The sequence below is a fragment of the Labrus mixtus genome, chromosome 2 (assembly GCF_963584025.1).
Source record: "Labrus mixtus chromosome 2, fLabMix1.1, whole genome shotgun sequence".
In the NCBI taxonomy this organism is placed as follows: domain Eukaryota; kingdom Metazoa; phylum Chordata; class Actinopteri; order Labriformes; family Labridae; genus Labrus; species Labrus mixtus.
The window spans coordinates 29,585,377-29,601,170 of record NC_083613.1 but is presented as its reverse complement, the minus strand read 5'-3'; the positions used below and the strand labels follow the sequence as shown (position 1 = coordinate 29,601,170).

General features: G+C 38.9%; 3 protein-coding genes and 1 long non-coding RNA gene across 4 annotated transcripts; 1 reads left to right on the top strand and 3 right to left on the bottom strand.

The window, feature by feature from the left end:
* Nucleotides 1–51: 51 nt before the first annotated feature.
* On the bottom strand, nt 52–7,203 carry chic2 (cysteine-rich hydrophobic domain 2). The gene is made up of 6 exons (XM_061065502.1): nt 6,885–7,203; nt 4,350–4,404; nt 3,956–4,111; nt 3,765–3,821; nt 3,615–3,674; nt 52–2,398 (listed from the first exon to the last, which is right to left on the bottom strand). Exons 1-6 carry the CDS (start codon nt 7,016–7,018, stop codon nt 2,348–2,350), a joined length of 513 nt encoding a protein of 170 aa, XP_060921485.1. The 5' UTR covers nt 7,019–7,203; the 3' UTR covers nt 52–2,347.
* A 1,770-nt stretch (nt 7,204–8,973) lies between these two features.
* rhbdd2 (rhomboid domain containing 2) lies at nt 8,974–10,198 on the top strand (the record flags this gene model as incomplete). The annotated part of the gene is made up of 1 exon (XM_061065526.1): nt 8,974–10,198. A coding segment is annotated over one exon (981 nt), but the record flags the coding sequence as incomplete, so codon positions are not given.
* Nucleotides 10,199–10,252: 54 nt separating this feature from the next.
* Nucleotides 10,253–11,452, bottom strand: LOC132995596 (uncharacterized). The gene is made up of 2 exons (XR_009677034.1): nt 10,987–11,452; nt 10,253–10,607 (listed from the first exon to the last, which is right to left on the bottom strand). It is a non-coding gene; the product is annotated as an uncharacterized LOC132995596 (long non-coding RNA).
* Nucleotides 11,453–11,540: 88 nt separating this feature from the next.
* Nucleotides 11,541–15,159, bottom strand: LOC132995416 (OCIA domain-containing protein 1). The gene is made up of 8 exons (XM_061065392.1): nt 14,963–15,159; nt 14,710–14,794; nt 14,544–14,597; nt 14,411–14,458; nt 13,269–13,398; nt 12,972–13,117; nt 11,823–11,984; nt 11,541–11,731 (listed from the first exon to the last, which is right to left on the bottom strand). Exons 1-8 carry the CDS (start codon nt 15,014–15,016, stop codon nt 11,697–11,699), a joined length of 714 nt encoding a protein of 237 aa, XP_060921375.1. The 5' UTR covers nt 15,017–15,159; the 3' UTR covers nt 11,541–11,696.
* Nucleotides 15,160–15,794: the final 635 nt, after the last annotated feature.

Genomic DNA, 15,794 nt, shown 5'->3' with positions numbered 1-15,794 from the left:
CATAAACTTTCTGTAAACAAGCAGAAAAAGTGAATTAAAAACCACACTAAGTTACAGAGGAGGATGCCCATAGCCTTGTTTATTGGTAGTTTATTACTGTACATACACCTGCTCAGGAGTCATATGTACATATATCATTCTATCACACACACACACACACACACACACACACACACACACAACACTTCAGATTATATAAAAAAGGACTCATTCTCTGTGCAAGGTTCAATCACAGTCTGAGATCTATGAAGGACATTTGCATCTACGTACACCTCACACATTCTCACACACACACACACACAAACCTGCGTATGGCCTCATGCCTTGATTTACACAGAGCAGACGACGACCAAAAGTATAGAAAGGTGACTGATGAGCCACTAGGCAACCCAGTGGTGATCAAGTGAATGTGGGTCCAAACCAACACGATGTGTGAGCCTCGTGAATCTGTGGCTTGTGTGTGCGCGCGCATCTTTGACTCTTTTATGGGAAAACATCAAACTTAGTTCTCTTATCCTAAGGAGTATTATTTTATTCCAAATGCATCACTTTACAGTCTTTCAAGTAATGTGTGACCTTGGCCGTAAAGTCGACCCCATGGCTTAACTTCTGAACATTAACCTGGCACTTTTCAATGCTACATTTTGTATGTAGAAATACTTATCACAGGGTTAGGGTTAGGTACTTATTTTTTTAAAATTCAGCTAACAAGCTGACTTCACTTATCCTGCTTTATGATACAGAACCCTTGTATTATGTAACGCCTAGCCCACTAGGTCACACAGACCTGTGAACCCAGTGAGTATGATCATATTAAAGAGAGCGAATCTGTTATAAGGGTAATATCTGTGACTTGATGAGTCATGTGTGGATGCGTCAAGGTCAGCAGATAAGAAATAAGAGGCCATGAGAAGCTGTGAAGGACAAAGCGATTGTGTGCTTTAGTGTTGACACGACCATTAAAGTCAATAAAGAAACAAACATGGCATATCTCAAGTAAAAAAAATAAAAAATAAAAAACAGAAGAAAAGAACGAGGCCTGTGTCAGGAATGCAAATATTCCATATAGTGCACTCACATGTATAAATTACTACAACAAAAAAAAACAAAGACTTGTTATGGCAAAGTAACGGGTAAAAGAAAGCCCCCTGCTTCAAAGAGTCAAGATTCATCTCTTATCTGATTTGTCTCGTTTTTTTTTTTTTTTTTGCTTGTTACTGTCACACACACACACACACACACACACACACACACACACACACACACACACACACACACACACACACACACACACACACACACACACACACACACACACACACACACACACACACACACACACACACACACACACACACACACACACACACACACACACACACACACACACACACACACACACACACACACACACACACACAGCCTCTCTTTCACCAAAATAGTGAATGAAACTCACAATACTAAAAAAGAAAAAAAGAAAAAAGGGTTTCTTCTCTTGGCCTTCTTTTCACTTGTTCCACTGCGACTCAGTAGCACTTACCAGGTAGCTGGTTGGATACAGGTAATGTTGAAACAAAAAAGTGAAGTGTGTCGCATAAAGCCCCATTCACACATACGTAGAGAACAGTCAGAGAGTGTGATTGTCACTTGGTGATGCACGGTGAAGTGTGCAGAGAGATATGAAAAGAGGACAGAGCATAAGGATGTTCAGGGTGATGTGGAGAATGACAATATTGAGTTCAGCTGTCCCAACATGTTCCTGTGCGACTCTCTGTCAGCTGCAGGGTTGGTTTGGATGAAGGTTCCTTCTGAGTTCTACGTTGTTTTGCCTCCACAGACTCCAGTAATGATCCAGAGCTCCAAACCAGCTGTTACAATAGCACAGTGGTGTCATTTTTTTTTTTTTTTTTTGCAGGTGAACTCTGTGTGTCAGAAGGTGTTCGTTTCATCATGGTCTGATTGTGCCATGTGTTTAGGGAAGGGAACAAACAAGTGACATTATTCCAGTTGTAGCTCATTGAAGTCCATTTTCAGAGTCCTTTCTCTGTCTTTAGATTCAAAGTGCCCCTCGGCTGGTTCTCCACGGACATCCCACAGGCTGCTGGTGGTTAGCATGGCCGGACGGTGAGCCAGCTTACCAAATAGCTTGTGGTGAAGACAGTCCAAAAAGCGTTAGGATACTGGAGTTGTAAACAAGGGTGTGGAGGAAGTATATGTTGCAGGTCTTGGGAGGATCAATGCTACCCTGTAAACAAAAATCCTGGAGTATTTGGAGTTGGGTAATCTATTCAGGAGCTTGACAGCCAATGTGGGCAGCAATAGAGATTTAGGATCAGCCAGAGTCGGGCTAGTCCGGTCTGAAGATGGGGATCTTAGGTAAGAACTCTATTAGGATTACCTGCAGGGGATGAGAGAAAAAAAAAACTATTACTGTGAGATTCTGCTGTTCAGCTTTTTCTACCAAAGAAACTCCAGGCATATTTAGTCACAGCAAGCAGCACTGCCAATTAGAAGCTACCACATTGGATCTCTATTGTGTCTACATGCACTACTTAAACACTGCTTTCTTTCCACTGAGATTCTGCACAGGGATTATAGTACATTTATTTTACATGTCAATATTCCATCTTTTATCCATCCTCAGATCACGTGTGGGGTGATCATCAATCCACTGTGATCCATTGCAACTGCAATAAATAAGACGTTTGAGTATACTTTTGAGGCCTTGTTCACCGTGGTATTTACACTTTGCAGAAGAACATAGAGTCTTCATAAATTTTTAATGAGACAACTAAATTAATTCTGCTAACACGAGCTAGTGTATACACAGCAGTCTCCAGCTTTCCAAATGAACACACTCACTGATTATAAATGAGTAAAACACTGAATAAAGCAGCTCTAAGTTAAAACACTGATTTGTTCCAATGCTCCTAGCGACGCATGGTAGCTGAACGGCTGCACGCAGAGCTTTTGATTTCGTTACTTCAGACTATTTCTGAGAGCTTCCTGCTAAGTTGTCCTTAATGTACACAGTTTGTCAACACTAACAGCATTTATATCACATCCGTACCGAGTAAGTAGTATCCAGGATGTAAGAAATAAATGTACTTTTAAACTCGAAAAACTAATAGTTCAGGATTTTATTCACTTTAGTCCAATTTATAAAATGACCCTGCCTTTATTTGAGACAGGCAATACGAGACAAGCATTTAATTATTTTTTAAACAAAACTTGTGCAGAGTAAAGATGGGAACGATTACAAAATTGTAAATTTACACCAGAAAGAATATTGAACTGGGCACAAAATGAGGATATCGATAAACAAACTCAAATCACTGATTCTGATCTTACATTGTAAGACAGCCCATCAAACCAACCTGCTGCTCTGTGGGGAGAGAGGGAGACACTCTTGGTAATATATATTTGATCTGCAAACGGATCAACACTAAATACTTAAGAGGCCTCTAAGTGAGACCTTAAAAAAGGACAGGGTTTTAAAAATTGGGTTTTTTTGGATCTGGCTGTGATCAACCTGAAGTATCTAAATGAATGGGAAGGGAAAATCAGGCCTGAACATTTTGGACCAATCGGCCCATAACAAGTAAAGTACTTACATATTCCATCATGTTGTTGGTTTCACACTTCCTTTTGCTTAGTCTCCAATGCAAACACAACTGCAACCATTGAAATAGTGTCAGATTATTTAAATGACAAGGCCAAACAATACTACTGATGCTCATTTCCTTCATGCTGTCACTACTCACCTTGTGGTAAAGTCTGCTATTTTCCCACTCCAGAAGCTTCTCTAATGATCTTCTTGTCTGAAAGGAAACAGTGACATTAGATGACATTCTTTTCACAGTCACCCCTGAAACACATCGACCTTTCAATGAGTCCCCTGTTGATACGTGTCATTGTGGTGATGCTTTAAATACACCATGGATGTGTGTCTCACCCTCTTGCTGAGGCAGATGACAGGCCACAAACTGAAGCCCAGCGTGCAACAGCAGCAGAGGCAGCCACACAGGAGCCACCGCACATTCACAGGCAGTGTCTTCTTCAGGCAGCTGTTCACACGGTTGATACTGGCTTTGAATTCCTCTGGTGCCACCTGAGGACGTGCACATATCAGGTATCGGTGATAGACATATTTAAAGGTGATGAATGGCAGGAGGGACTTTTTTTTACAATCTGTTGAACATTGATGATCACGTGACTGAGTGCATCAAGAAAACATTTTTGAATTTGAATATAACAAAATAATAGAAAATAATATAATTCTTAAACTGATGCAAATGTGAACATTTTATTTTGACATAATGAATGTATATTAAGAACAAGACACTCACCTTTCCCGTAAGTGCTGAAGGAAATTCTGACTCAAATTTGTTACTCAAACCAAACCTGTAGAGGAGAGTACATACTGTTATAATCAGAAAATACACAATGTATGCATAATGCACATTTAAATCAACTAACGCTTACCAAAAGGCATCAAATCTACCAAATGTGCTTCTATATTTATTAACATTTAAGATCTTCCTTGGAGTGACATTTGACCCAAACACAGGTAAAACTGTGGGGCCAAGCAGGTATCAGGGGTTTATTATTATGGTCAAATTGAATTTTGCACAAGATTAAACTTGCATGCGCCATGTTTTTTTCACCTGGCATAATGACCTGCACATATTATAATAATATCCAAAGAGTGATAACCTGCATAAAATATAAGAGAGGTGTCAGTAATGATGTAAAGTCATGTAAAGCTCAGGTGATATCCCTGGAGAGGCAGCTAATTTAGATCAACCGCAACCAAATAGATGCTGTGGATTATTCTGTTTTGCATTAATCACGAGTGTAACTGTGTGCGCTAATTTAGCAAACAGGGATGAAAACAATACACTAACATAAGATAAAGTTTAGAACTCTGTGAGAAAGGGAAGCAAGAGGAAACTTACACCAGTGGTGGACAGTAACAAAGACTTACTGGAGTACTGTTCTTAAGTATCTGTATGTCACTTGAGTATTCATTTTTGGGGGGGAACACTTTTCACGTCACATTGAAAGACAAATATTTTACTTTTGACTCCACTACATTTGTATGAAAGTACAAATGTAGTGGAGTCAAAATACATGGTGACAGCTAACACTGCTGCAGAGAAGTGAAAAAAGCAAAGGGAGCTTTAGCAGCACCAGGACTGACAATATGCTGCAGCAGATCAAGAGGCCTTGCATCTACTGAATTGGCTGTTTATTTTTTTTAATGTTTGCTCACTGCGTGTTTTTCATATAATATTAATCTGATATTCTGGAGCTGCAAATCTGTAGCATGTGAGTTTAAAACACGTTCTCTAGCTCAATGTACAACCTTATATTCTTGACTGCATTGTGAAAATAAAACAATGTTATGAGATTCTTATTTTAAAAAGTAGTTTGAATATCAAAGTATTTTTAAGTACTTAAGTAATAATATGACTGAGAAACTTCCCCTTGTGTTAAAGTCATATTTGACCAGGACTATCTGTACTTTGACTCAAGTGATGAAGTTATGTACTTTGTCTAACAGTGTCGATTAAGAGATGTATGAAACATGGACTCCAGCGTCACACTGCTGCAGTCTGTAGCTAATGCTCCGTATGCAACTCCTTATCTGATGGGATAAAAACAAAACATCCAGTAACTTTGGTTCCTACTGCTACAACAGTTCCATTGCCAGTGGCTGTGTTTGCCTGCAGCCAATTTAATTTAATTTAAATTGTTTTTGAATTAAGTGTTCTGTTTTGTTTTAATTAATGTTTTGTAAAAGAGGGGCAGATATTATAAGATTAATCTTCTTTCTGCTCCTTTTCATTCAAAATTTGAGATTTTATGTTTGTTTGTTTTTCTTAACTTTATTGTTTTTTTTAATGAAATAAAATTGACAAATAATAAAAAAAAAAAATAAAAAATAAATTAGTGTTAAGCATGTTATTGTGTGACTGCAAGAAGACTGAACAAGATCATTTATGGTACAATCTAGTATAGGCACGGATTACTCAGTTTGTATGCACGGTTCAGCTGATTAGATCACGGGAGTGTGATCTCGTGCATTAAATCCCCCAGATACTTAATTTCCCAAAAGAAAATTGAAGAAAGAAATTAAATTTCCCTAATTTCCCAAAAGAATGTCAAATCTCAGTTTCAACATTTGTTATGATGTTTTGCACTATTTTCAATTAAATCTGAGGTTTCAATGTTGTGAAACTAATCACATGAGTAACAATCACTGCTTTTAATGTTCAGTAATTTGTTTTGTTTTTGTTTTTTAATTGTTGTTATTCTTGTCTGTTACTGTTTAATGCTTTGTTTCTGCAATGTTCAGCACTTTGGATCAATCAATGTTGTGTTTAAAGTGCTATATAAATAAAGTTGATTTGATTTGATTGTCTGTGTGTTTATTTTTTATTTAACCTTTTTTTTGTTTTACTTCTACCAGCCTGTGAAAAGTCTGAATCATCCATAGCAATTCAAAATACACACCAAGTCATTGGATCAAGTTTTCTACATGAATTCATAACTTTTTTTTTTTTTTAAATGTATTCACAATGGGGTTAAAGTGTCTTGCTTTCAAAATAGCGAGCAAAACAGCAACATCACGTTTCGTTGAAGATAAACAGGATGTACACGTTTATAAAGTTATGCTGTGAAGCTAAAACGAAAGCTGTGCAGTCACTCAAAGACTGTTAAAAAGAGTTAGCTCGTTGTGCTAACTTAACAGCTAGCTCGCTGCCCTAGGTCACCAGCGTTGGCTAACTTTCCACTGTTACCGGGGTTACCAGGCATTTCAGATACACGGGGTCCCCCACCCCCCCCTTGTTTCCCCGTTAGCGTCGCTCGATGCTTACACAGTGACGTGGCCGGACCCTCGCACCACAACCGGGTCCGGAGCGTACTTAAGGAGCTGTTCCTCCGCGGCCCTGTCCTCGTCCTCCTCTTCCTCCTCCTCCTCTTCGTAGATCTCGTCAAAATCCTCCATCATCGCACGACTTGGCCTCGCGCTTCCCGGGAGAGACACCGGGAGAGACACGATGCCGACGGGCGGTGAAACCTCACCGAGAAAAAAAAAAGGGGACAAAGTAAAAGCGGAGAAGACAACGACAGAAAATATCAACCCGTCCCGGAGACGATACAGTTCACATCGTTCAGCAAGAAACAAAACATCAACATCCGCCGCAGTAACCGGAAGACACCGGAACTGGCTCGCGTTTTTTTTTTTTTTTCTTTTTTTTTGAAGCCGACAATAAAAATAATTTTATTTAAAACAGATAACTTATATTTTTACTTATGGGGTTAATAAAATGCCAAAAACATTTTTGTGTGTGTAATTTTATTAAAAGCTATATTTTCAGATAAGACACAATTATAATAACGCCGGACGTCGTGTGAAATAGGATGTGATGATTTAACATCGGAATCCCATATTTAATTGAAAATAGCACAAATACATAGCAAATCTTTAAAATGAGAAATTAAATGTATTCGTTGACATTTATAACCCCATTTTGATTTTATTTTGAAAGGAGACCTTAAACAGTTGATAAGTTTAAATCCTACATTAAGCAAGATTTGTAAAACACTACACTTGCAAAATAGCAGCAATTAAGATAAGATAATATAATCCTTTATTTATCCCACAATGGGGAAATTTACATTGTTACAGCAGCAAAGAGCAAAGACTGCAGACAGAAAGTGAACATAGTACAATTTAAATAAAAAAAGAAAAATTAAGAATGTACAAAAAAATTGTTCCCTTCAATTCCCAAACTATTCCACTGTTTTGTGATGCAACAAAAAGATAAACCTGAGCCTGTCCCAACTTTTTTTTTAAATGTGTTGCTACCATTTAATAAAAAAATGACCAATTAATTAATCATTTCCCAAAAGAATGTCAAATCTCAGTTTCAACATTTGTTATGATGTTTTGTACTATTTTCAATTAAATATGAGGTTTCAATGTTATGAAACTAATCACATTGTCTGTGTGTGTTTATTTTTTATTTAACCTTTTTCTTTTTTTTACTTCTACCAGCCTGTGAAAAGTCTGAATCATCCATAGCAATTCAAAATACACACCAAGTCATTGGATCAAGTTTTCTACATGTATTCATAACTTTTTTTTAAATGTATTCACAACTTCTCTGATATAATATACAATTAAAATAAACCTGCTATTGTCCAGAAGTATTTAAGTAGCCTCTAGTTAATATAAATCAACTTGTTTTTTTGGACTTTAAATGGTGTGTAAAGATTTATTATTCTGCACTTTAATGTTGTTGTTCAGTTTGTTACGTTTTTAAACAGTTGAATAAAACACTGGCTTGTCTTACCGGAAGAATAAATTATAAATTATATAAAAAAAATCTTAGCGGTATTATTTTGTGGTAATTAGATTGGGTTATTTTTACAGTCTATGGGTGGAAGTCGGTAATTAATTAATTAATTAAAGCAGTCATGTGTAACCAATGAAAGAAGAACGACGGAGAACAAGCTAAACCGGATGTTAAGAAGGTTCTCCTTCAAACTACAACATGCACCGGGACTTAAAGTAACACCCAGCCTCCCCTTTAGCCAAAAATATCCAGGGATTTGAGAGGTTTTACATACAGAAATAAAAAATGGCTTAAATACATTGATTTACGTTGAGATAGTTAAATACGACTCCAAAAAAACTGTACCACATTTTATTTTGAAGAGTTCGACCACAAGTGATCTTTTAGCACACATGTTAGCCAGAGTTTACGAGTGTCTTTATTTATTTCCGGATACAACGAGTTACTCACAACCGTCCCATTGTCATTTTTGAGTCCTAATATTACTTCAGCCCGGAAGCCTACATTAATCAGCTCACAAAGGGAATAATGTTCGTGTTTAGGACGATTGTAGAGCACGGTCGGTTTTCGTGCTTATATTCTGGTTCACTTTTTCTTTAGATGAGTAAAGCTGAAGTACTTTAAAATGATCTTTCAAGCTTTTAAAGACTTTATTCCCGTCGTCTCAGTGGGGGTGCTAACAGTGGTGCTTTTATCCTGTGTTTTGTTTGGAATCCAAACTATTTTCAGCTTCACCCCGGGGGTCCTAAGTGTTGGCAACACAGTTTTTCTGCATGGACACATTCACAGGCTGTTGTTGTACCCCTTTCACCACAGAACCTTTGCTCAGCTCCTCCTCAACATTACAGTTCTGGTGTTTCTCAGTGGCAGCCTGGAGAAAGGCTTTGGCACGGTGCGTTTCCTCTTCTTGTTCCTCCTGATGTCGAGCACCACAGGTGTGTTTTACAGCTTCCTGGACCTCCTGCAGAGTGACAGCAGCCAAAGTCACACCGAGGGCTTTCTTCCTGTGGCCCTGGCTTGTGTGGCTCTAACTACCATGCACACGAAAATGACCAAAGGGTTCCTGTGTGGGGTCAGCTTCCCCACCATTGCTCTCCCCTGGGTGTTACTTATCATCACCACTGCCCTCATTCCTCACAGCGTGCTCCCCTGCAATGTCATAGCCATCCTGGTTGGTTGGCTGTACGGGAAGAGATGGTTCGCTCTCCTGGACTTATCTGAGGCTAAGGCTGGCGTCCTGGAGAAGATGATGCCGTTCAGGTTTTTGAGGAGCATAGGCGGGGATATGTTTGTCCCTGCTTCCACAGAAGAGCGGAGGAAGACACTCCTGCCACAAATCAACCCGACACCTGGGTCCTACCCGGTCCAGGCGTACGCTCCGCTGTCCAGCACTCACACTGCAGACGCCGCCGCCAAGTTTTACGAAGGCTGGCCAAATTTGACCGGTGATCTGTCCAGCCGTGCACCACCTCTCCATCCCCATCAACACGGCTCTGCACATAGCTCTGGGATAAGTCACGGACTTGGTCCAGAGCAGAGTTTTGGACACAGCTGCAACCATAGCCATAGTCATGGGCACCCATAGACTTGCTTATTAAAGACATAGTTTACTAACAGATGAGCCTTCAAATTTAACCTTTTTTTTTCTGTTAAACGTGCAGCACATGTCTTTTATTGGATTGTGTCTGCTGCAAAGTCAAAGGCTTGTTCATGTAGTTATTCTGTTTATATGGCAGGTGTCTGTCTGCCTTCCTGTGTTATTCAATGACATTTGAATGTTTTAACGCTGTGGGTGACTTTGGTTTCTTCCATTAAACGATTGACCTTTTTTTCTTCAAACATAAGCAAACAAGTTTGTTTTCAATATCAACATATGTGCAGAATAACATTAAATTTATTATTTTATTGAAGGTTTATTGTTTGGCTTGTTATGTCTTTATTTAGAGGCCATAGGACCGATTCTAACCGGGGCTTCCTGAGAACTACATTATCTGTACATGAGACTCGCACACTAACCACTAGGCTACCAGCGTCCCTAAGATATTTTGAGTTATTGAATATTCCAAACTCAAAACGCTTCGTCGGTGGTGTGTGAATGTGAACGAATAGCTAGTTACTTCTGATGGTCACTTTACACAGCACCAGTTTGTGAATGTGTAGGTGTGACCTGCTGTGTAAAAACACAAGAAGAGCGATATACAAGATGTCGTTTTACCATTTAGCTGATTAAATTGTGACCTTAAATTAGGGCTGGGAAATATATCGAGTTTTTAAGATATATCGATATATTTTAAAACAAGATATAGGGTAAGACAATATCGTAAATATCGATATAGTTTATGTTGCATTAAAATAACATTACAGAGGTGCCAGTTCACCTTTTTCTCATCTCACTGATGATGACTGACTGTCCCTCTTAACCCTGCTCCTCCTCTCTCTCTCTTTTATTGTATTTAAGGAACATTTTTATTTTATAATATTACTTTTTAAATTCACAAACAGGTAGTTTATTTATTTTTCCACGTGTTTTCACTGTTAATAAAATACATATCGATATATATCGAGTATCGCCATTCAGCTAAACAATATCGAGATATGAGTTTTGGCCCAGCCCTACCTTAAATACATCTTCTGAACATATTTGACCATGATGCAGAGCCTTAAACAAAGTTTTGCACTCCAAAACTGAACGTTTCTTTTCAGTTTTCAATTTTAAAATCTTTGTAACGTCTCAATTTGAGAATCAGAAAACTCAAGCTCCACTTTCATACTGATGACCAAAGATGATTCGTTTTACTCACATCATGGATTTATGAGTGAACGCCCATCTCTTTCAACACGCACTCCTTGTGAGTACATTATCTTGATTGCATGTAAGTTGTGGTCTTATAATAAAGCTACTGTGAGGAACTTGGCGACCCTTGTGGACAAAGCGGTACCTTTTATCGCTCTGCTGTAAGTGGAGTTCACTAATGAAAATCTCGTCCTGCATTCTCTTAACCATCAAACTTTCATGATGTGAAACACGTGGTCCGACACGGCTCCTTGGCAGACTTCGGGGTATTAGGTAATTAATATTAAGATGAAGTCATTTTCTTTTCTTTTGGTTTTGTAGCTCATAAAGAAGTTACAGTAAAATCAATGTAAAAGCAAAAGAAGTAAGAAATGAAGTCCTTGTGCAGACACGTTTTATTACTTCTGTTTCAGAAACACAGGGAACAAAAACTCATACAAGGTTAGTCACACTTGTAAAAAAACAAACAACAAATGGCCGTCGAGATGCCAGCAGTCCTGCAGAGACCGTGATGCCAGAGAAATATTAGATATTCATTCTTCCCAGGTGTCTCCATAGATGTTCTTTGCTGTAACATAAAAGAGAGTTCAGTCAGTCTTTCACAGATTTGTTTACTGTTAGGAACACAACAGGTACAAGCCTCTGCATTGGGAGCTTACACTCTTTCTTGGGTCTTTTTGGCTCATTCACAGGTGATGTTTGGAGCAGCGTCTCGGCCTTCTGAGTGAGCGTCACCTCGTAGTTCTCCCTGTTCTTCAGCCTCAGGTCCTCATAGAGGCTGGCCTTCCTTCTGGGCTCCTCTTCTTCCACATACGACTGGACTGAGGAAGATTGGGACAATGAAAGGGACAGTTTCAATTTCAAAAGCTAAACATTAAATACTGAACTGAACGGCTGCTACAATGAGCTCATTCTGGCACCTCTAATAAGAAAGAAACACATTTAAATTACTAAATTAAATTACTTCAATATCGGACCAGGTACCGATATAAAGATCGGAGCGTTCCCATCTCTACTACAGGCGTAACAACTCATCACCTTTGTGTTTATTTCAGCCAAAATACGTACAAAAGAAGAAACACTTCAGTCTACTGTTAACAAGCTATGACTGAACACTGCAAGTACCTGTAACAACTCTCACAGTACATCACAGGAAAAAATCTGTTTTGTTCTTGAATTCTTAGTTTTGTCTTCAGATATTTCACAAGCGAGGAGTGCGCCCCGCGTCAACGGTTTATGCAATTCAAAAATGAAAAGCCACTGTTCCCACCAAAGCAGAGACGAGCGTTTATAAAAAGATGATGAGAGTGATATAAAAAGCAGCGCTGCACTGCACAGATTGTGTTCGGTGTTGGACTGACATGTGTGTTCAAATATGATTTGAATTGACTAAAACTGCACAAATTGGCCTCACCGTGCATGATTGCAATGATAATTTTTGAGTCTGTTTTAAGTTCAGTTCATGGATTGTGGAGGAAATCTTCAAATGAGGGTAGTGACAGCCTCAGGTCAGGGTCTGTGACACGGTGTGTTTTTATGTTCTTTCAGGGGAGGCTCCCTGGAATATGTCATTGAAAGTATTGTCCAGTAAAAGGGTAAAAAAAAAAAAAAGAGATTTATATTGGTTTAAAATACTAAAAAAGGATCACCACATTGTTTGGACTAGGAAAACATAAATAAAGACGACTGGGCTTAAATCAGCAAAATAACCGTTTATCAAATACACTGATCATAGCTTTATATTAGCACAAATAAATGACCATTATTTAATTGTTTCTGAAAAGCTACTGCAGTGTCTGTGTGTGTACCTGGAGCGCTGTTGTCCTCTGCTCGGCCCATGTGAACAGGCGAATCTGGATTAAAGCTTTTAGGGACTTGGCTTTCTGCCGGCTGGAACATGGTGTCGAATGACTGCAAGTCTGGGTCACTCATCTCAGAAGAAGCGACCTTTGAACTGTGAGGAGAAGAACCAGTTTACGCTTCACTTCTTCAGTTCAATTCGTTTGGCAGACGCTTTTGTCCAAAGCGACGCAAATGAAATATAAAACACATGATCAAAGTCTGTTGGCTAACACTTGCAGTATCAAGGGTGTTTCGGTACTCACAGTTGTTGAGGCATTCCCGTCCTCTGCCTGAGGGCCTCTCCCAGGGGGGAGTTCTCTAACCTCGTGAACTTCTCTTGGCATGTCCTCATGTATGACATTTTTCCTGCCAGGTAGCCACTGAAGCCAGCAACTGTAGAGACAAAAATACTTAAATATTATAAATGTGACACGTTTTTTATTTGACAATACGCTGAGCTGTGTTCTCTTTCAAAGTGATCAAGGAAAACAGAAAAGTCAGCCCACTAAATGTCCTTTAAAGTTTGTATTCTCGGGGTAGAGCATCAGCGTACAGATCAACAACGGGCGCATTTCAGCACAAAGCCTTCATCAGCGTCCTCTGTCGTTTCATTTCAACTGAGGTACGGCTTGGATTTTATTCTCTGTAATTATTATTATTTTTTGCGGGTGGGGGGGGGGGGGGGGGGTGACCTTTGTTTAACAGTTCAGCGAGCAGCGCCTTGTGCTTGAAGAGAACACAATTCTTCCATTTAAGAGAACATAAACACTCATTTAGCTCATACGCCTACAAGAAATGTTACTATGACACACAAGAGCAGCAGTAAATCCTGCCATGTTAAAGATCAGTTTTGAATGAGAGGTGTGTTGATTCGACTGTGACGTCTTCTTTGAGGCTGTTGTCTGATGCAGGGTTGTCATGAATTGTAATATTTGGTATGACACTAAATTCAAACCTGCTTAGATACCTCAACAACAAAACTATACTGTTAGTCCTATGCATCCAAGAGAGGGACATTTCTGTTTGTTTTTTATCACAAAAAAAAAATTGCAAACAAACTCCTGCACACTCTCTAATAGCTTTTTTCATATCTTTTGAGTCCCCATGAAACACCAAAGAAAACGTCAGTATTTGCTGAACTGTGCATTTAAATGGACCACCCCGGCTGTCTCTCTTCTTCCCGTGAACTTTTTTTTTTTAAGCTTTGTTACTTTTTTTAAATCTTACTGATCGTTGTAAAATCTGAGATTGACACATTTTCAATACAACATTTTAACAACCTCAGTCTGAAGTATTCTTAAACTCTCTTAAATCCTGTCAGAGGTGACTCTAACATTAAGCCAGAGTATCTGTTAAGAGGGAGGTGAAAATGTTTATCTCTCAGCTTCAACATGAACAAACTTACAGGCCACTTTGGGTAGAGTTCCAAACCTTGGAGATGCAGTCAGGACCCCTAGAAACAAAACAAGAGCCATTTAAGTCTGAGGTACTTTCATATTTGTACATTACTGATTCCTCTACACATTGTCTGATATTACCTTTGGCAACCAGGGCCTGAGTGACAGCCATGCTGACCACAGAGAAGGGCACAGCTGTGAAGGAAAACAAGTCAGTACAGATGTGACAGGAAAAAAAAACATCTGCTCACCTTTTATCTTGGGTTTCACAACATCATTCATGTGGGGAAAAAAAGAGGGAACTTACACCTGTACCAAAAGCTTTCATTGTTGCACTCTTTAAACACCCTCCTCTCTTCTTCTGTGGGGATGTACTCGGTGCCCACCGGCGCCTGCACATTAACAACCATTAGTTAGTTTTTTTTAAAGACAAATGCATGGCCATTAAAACAGCAAAACACAGCACGACTCGTTTTATAATTAACCAGACACTACAGACTTGCTGTCCATCCAAAGTTTGAACTAGCACTTTAGCATTAAATGAACGTGTGTGTGTTCACCGCTTGTCTTCTGGCCTGTCCGTCCCCTGCTGAACCTGCGGTGGTGGATGACATGTTTCCGGTAATGTCAGTAATAATCCAAGCGTTCAAAGGGAGACGGTATGATTAAATGTGAGCCATACAGTGGACTGACTTCTTCTCTGTTTTGCACAATGTCACATTGCGTTCGCTAACACTGACGTAACCCGGAAACAAAAAAAAAAAAAAAAAGAGTCTTTGCAGTGAGAAAGTTGATGCTGTATTATCACTTGTGAAATCCCCGAAAATATTATCTAAATGATAATTGATAATAACGTAGCCTACTGTTTTATTGGCGTAGAAAATATTTAAAAAAAAAAACATTATTCATTGTAGAAAGTTGAGCTTTTATTCTGAAAGTTCAATGGAAAGGTCTCACAAGCGGACCTACACCCTCTAGTGGTTGTGAAACAATGGCACAATCACAATAGATTCATTTTTGGCCTTAAGTTAATTTCATACAAATACAGACACAGTAGTATCATAATTAACACCACAGTAATAATAATTAAAATGTTTTATTGAAAGTTTTCATTAGAGACAGAAACAGAAAACAAACATCTTAAAATCCTACAAACGTGAATGCCCTGTTCACAGCACTGTCAGTCCTTATATGTTGGTGCAGGTGAGGGCAGAAAACCTCATCTTGACAGCAAAGCAGAGGAGATTCACAGCACACCAGAGGGCTGAATTACTTCTACTTTTTATTTAATTACATACTCAAACACGTTGGGGTGAAACGCGTTGTATGTACGAGTAATTCAGCCCTCTTGTGTGCAGGGAATCTTCTCATTTGCTGTCATTATATGTATGT

Excerpts from the sequence above, each read along its gene's own strand:
- chic2 (XM_061065502.1), bottom strand. The coding sequence starts at position 7,018 with ATGATGGAGGATTTTGACGAGATCTACGAAGAGGAGGAGGAGGAAGAG. Across the intron at positions 4,112-4,349 it reads CTTCAGCACTTACGGGAAAG|GTGGCACCAGAGGAATTCAA; the intron begins GTGAGTGTCTTG and ends GCACGTCCTCAG. Across the intron at positions 2,399-3,614 it reads CCAACAACATGATGGAATAT|GTAATCCTAATAGAGTTCTT; the intron begins GTAAGTACTTTA and ends CATCCCCTGCAG.
- LOC132995416 (XM_061065392.1), bottom strand. The coding sequence starts at position 15,016 with ATGTCATCCACCACCGCAGGTTCAGCAGGGGACGGACAGGCCAGAAGA. Across the intron at positions 14,598-14,709 it reads TGAAAGCTTTTGGTACAGGT|CTGTGCCCTTCTCTGTGGTC; the intron begins GTAAGTTCCCTC and ends TTTCCTTCACAG. Across the intron at positions 13,118-13,268 it reads ACGGGAATGCCTCAACAACT|TTCAAAGGTCGCTTCTTCTG; the intron begins GTGAGTACCGAA and ends TTCTCCTCACAG.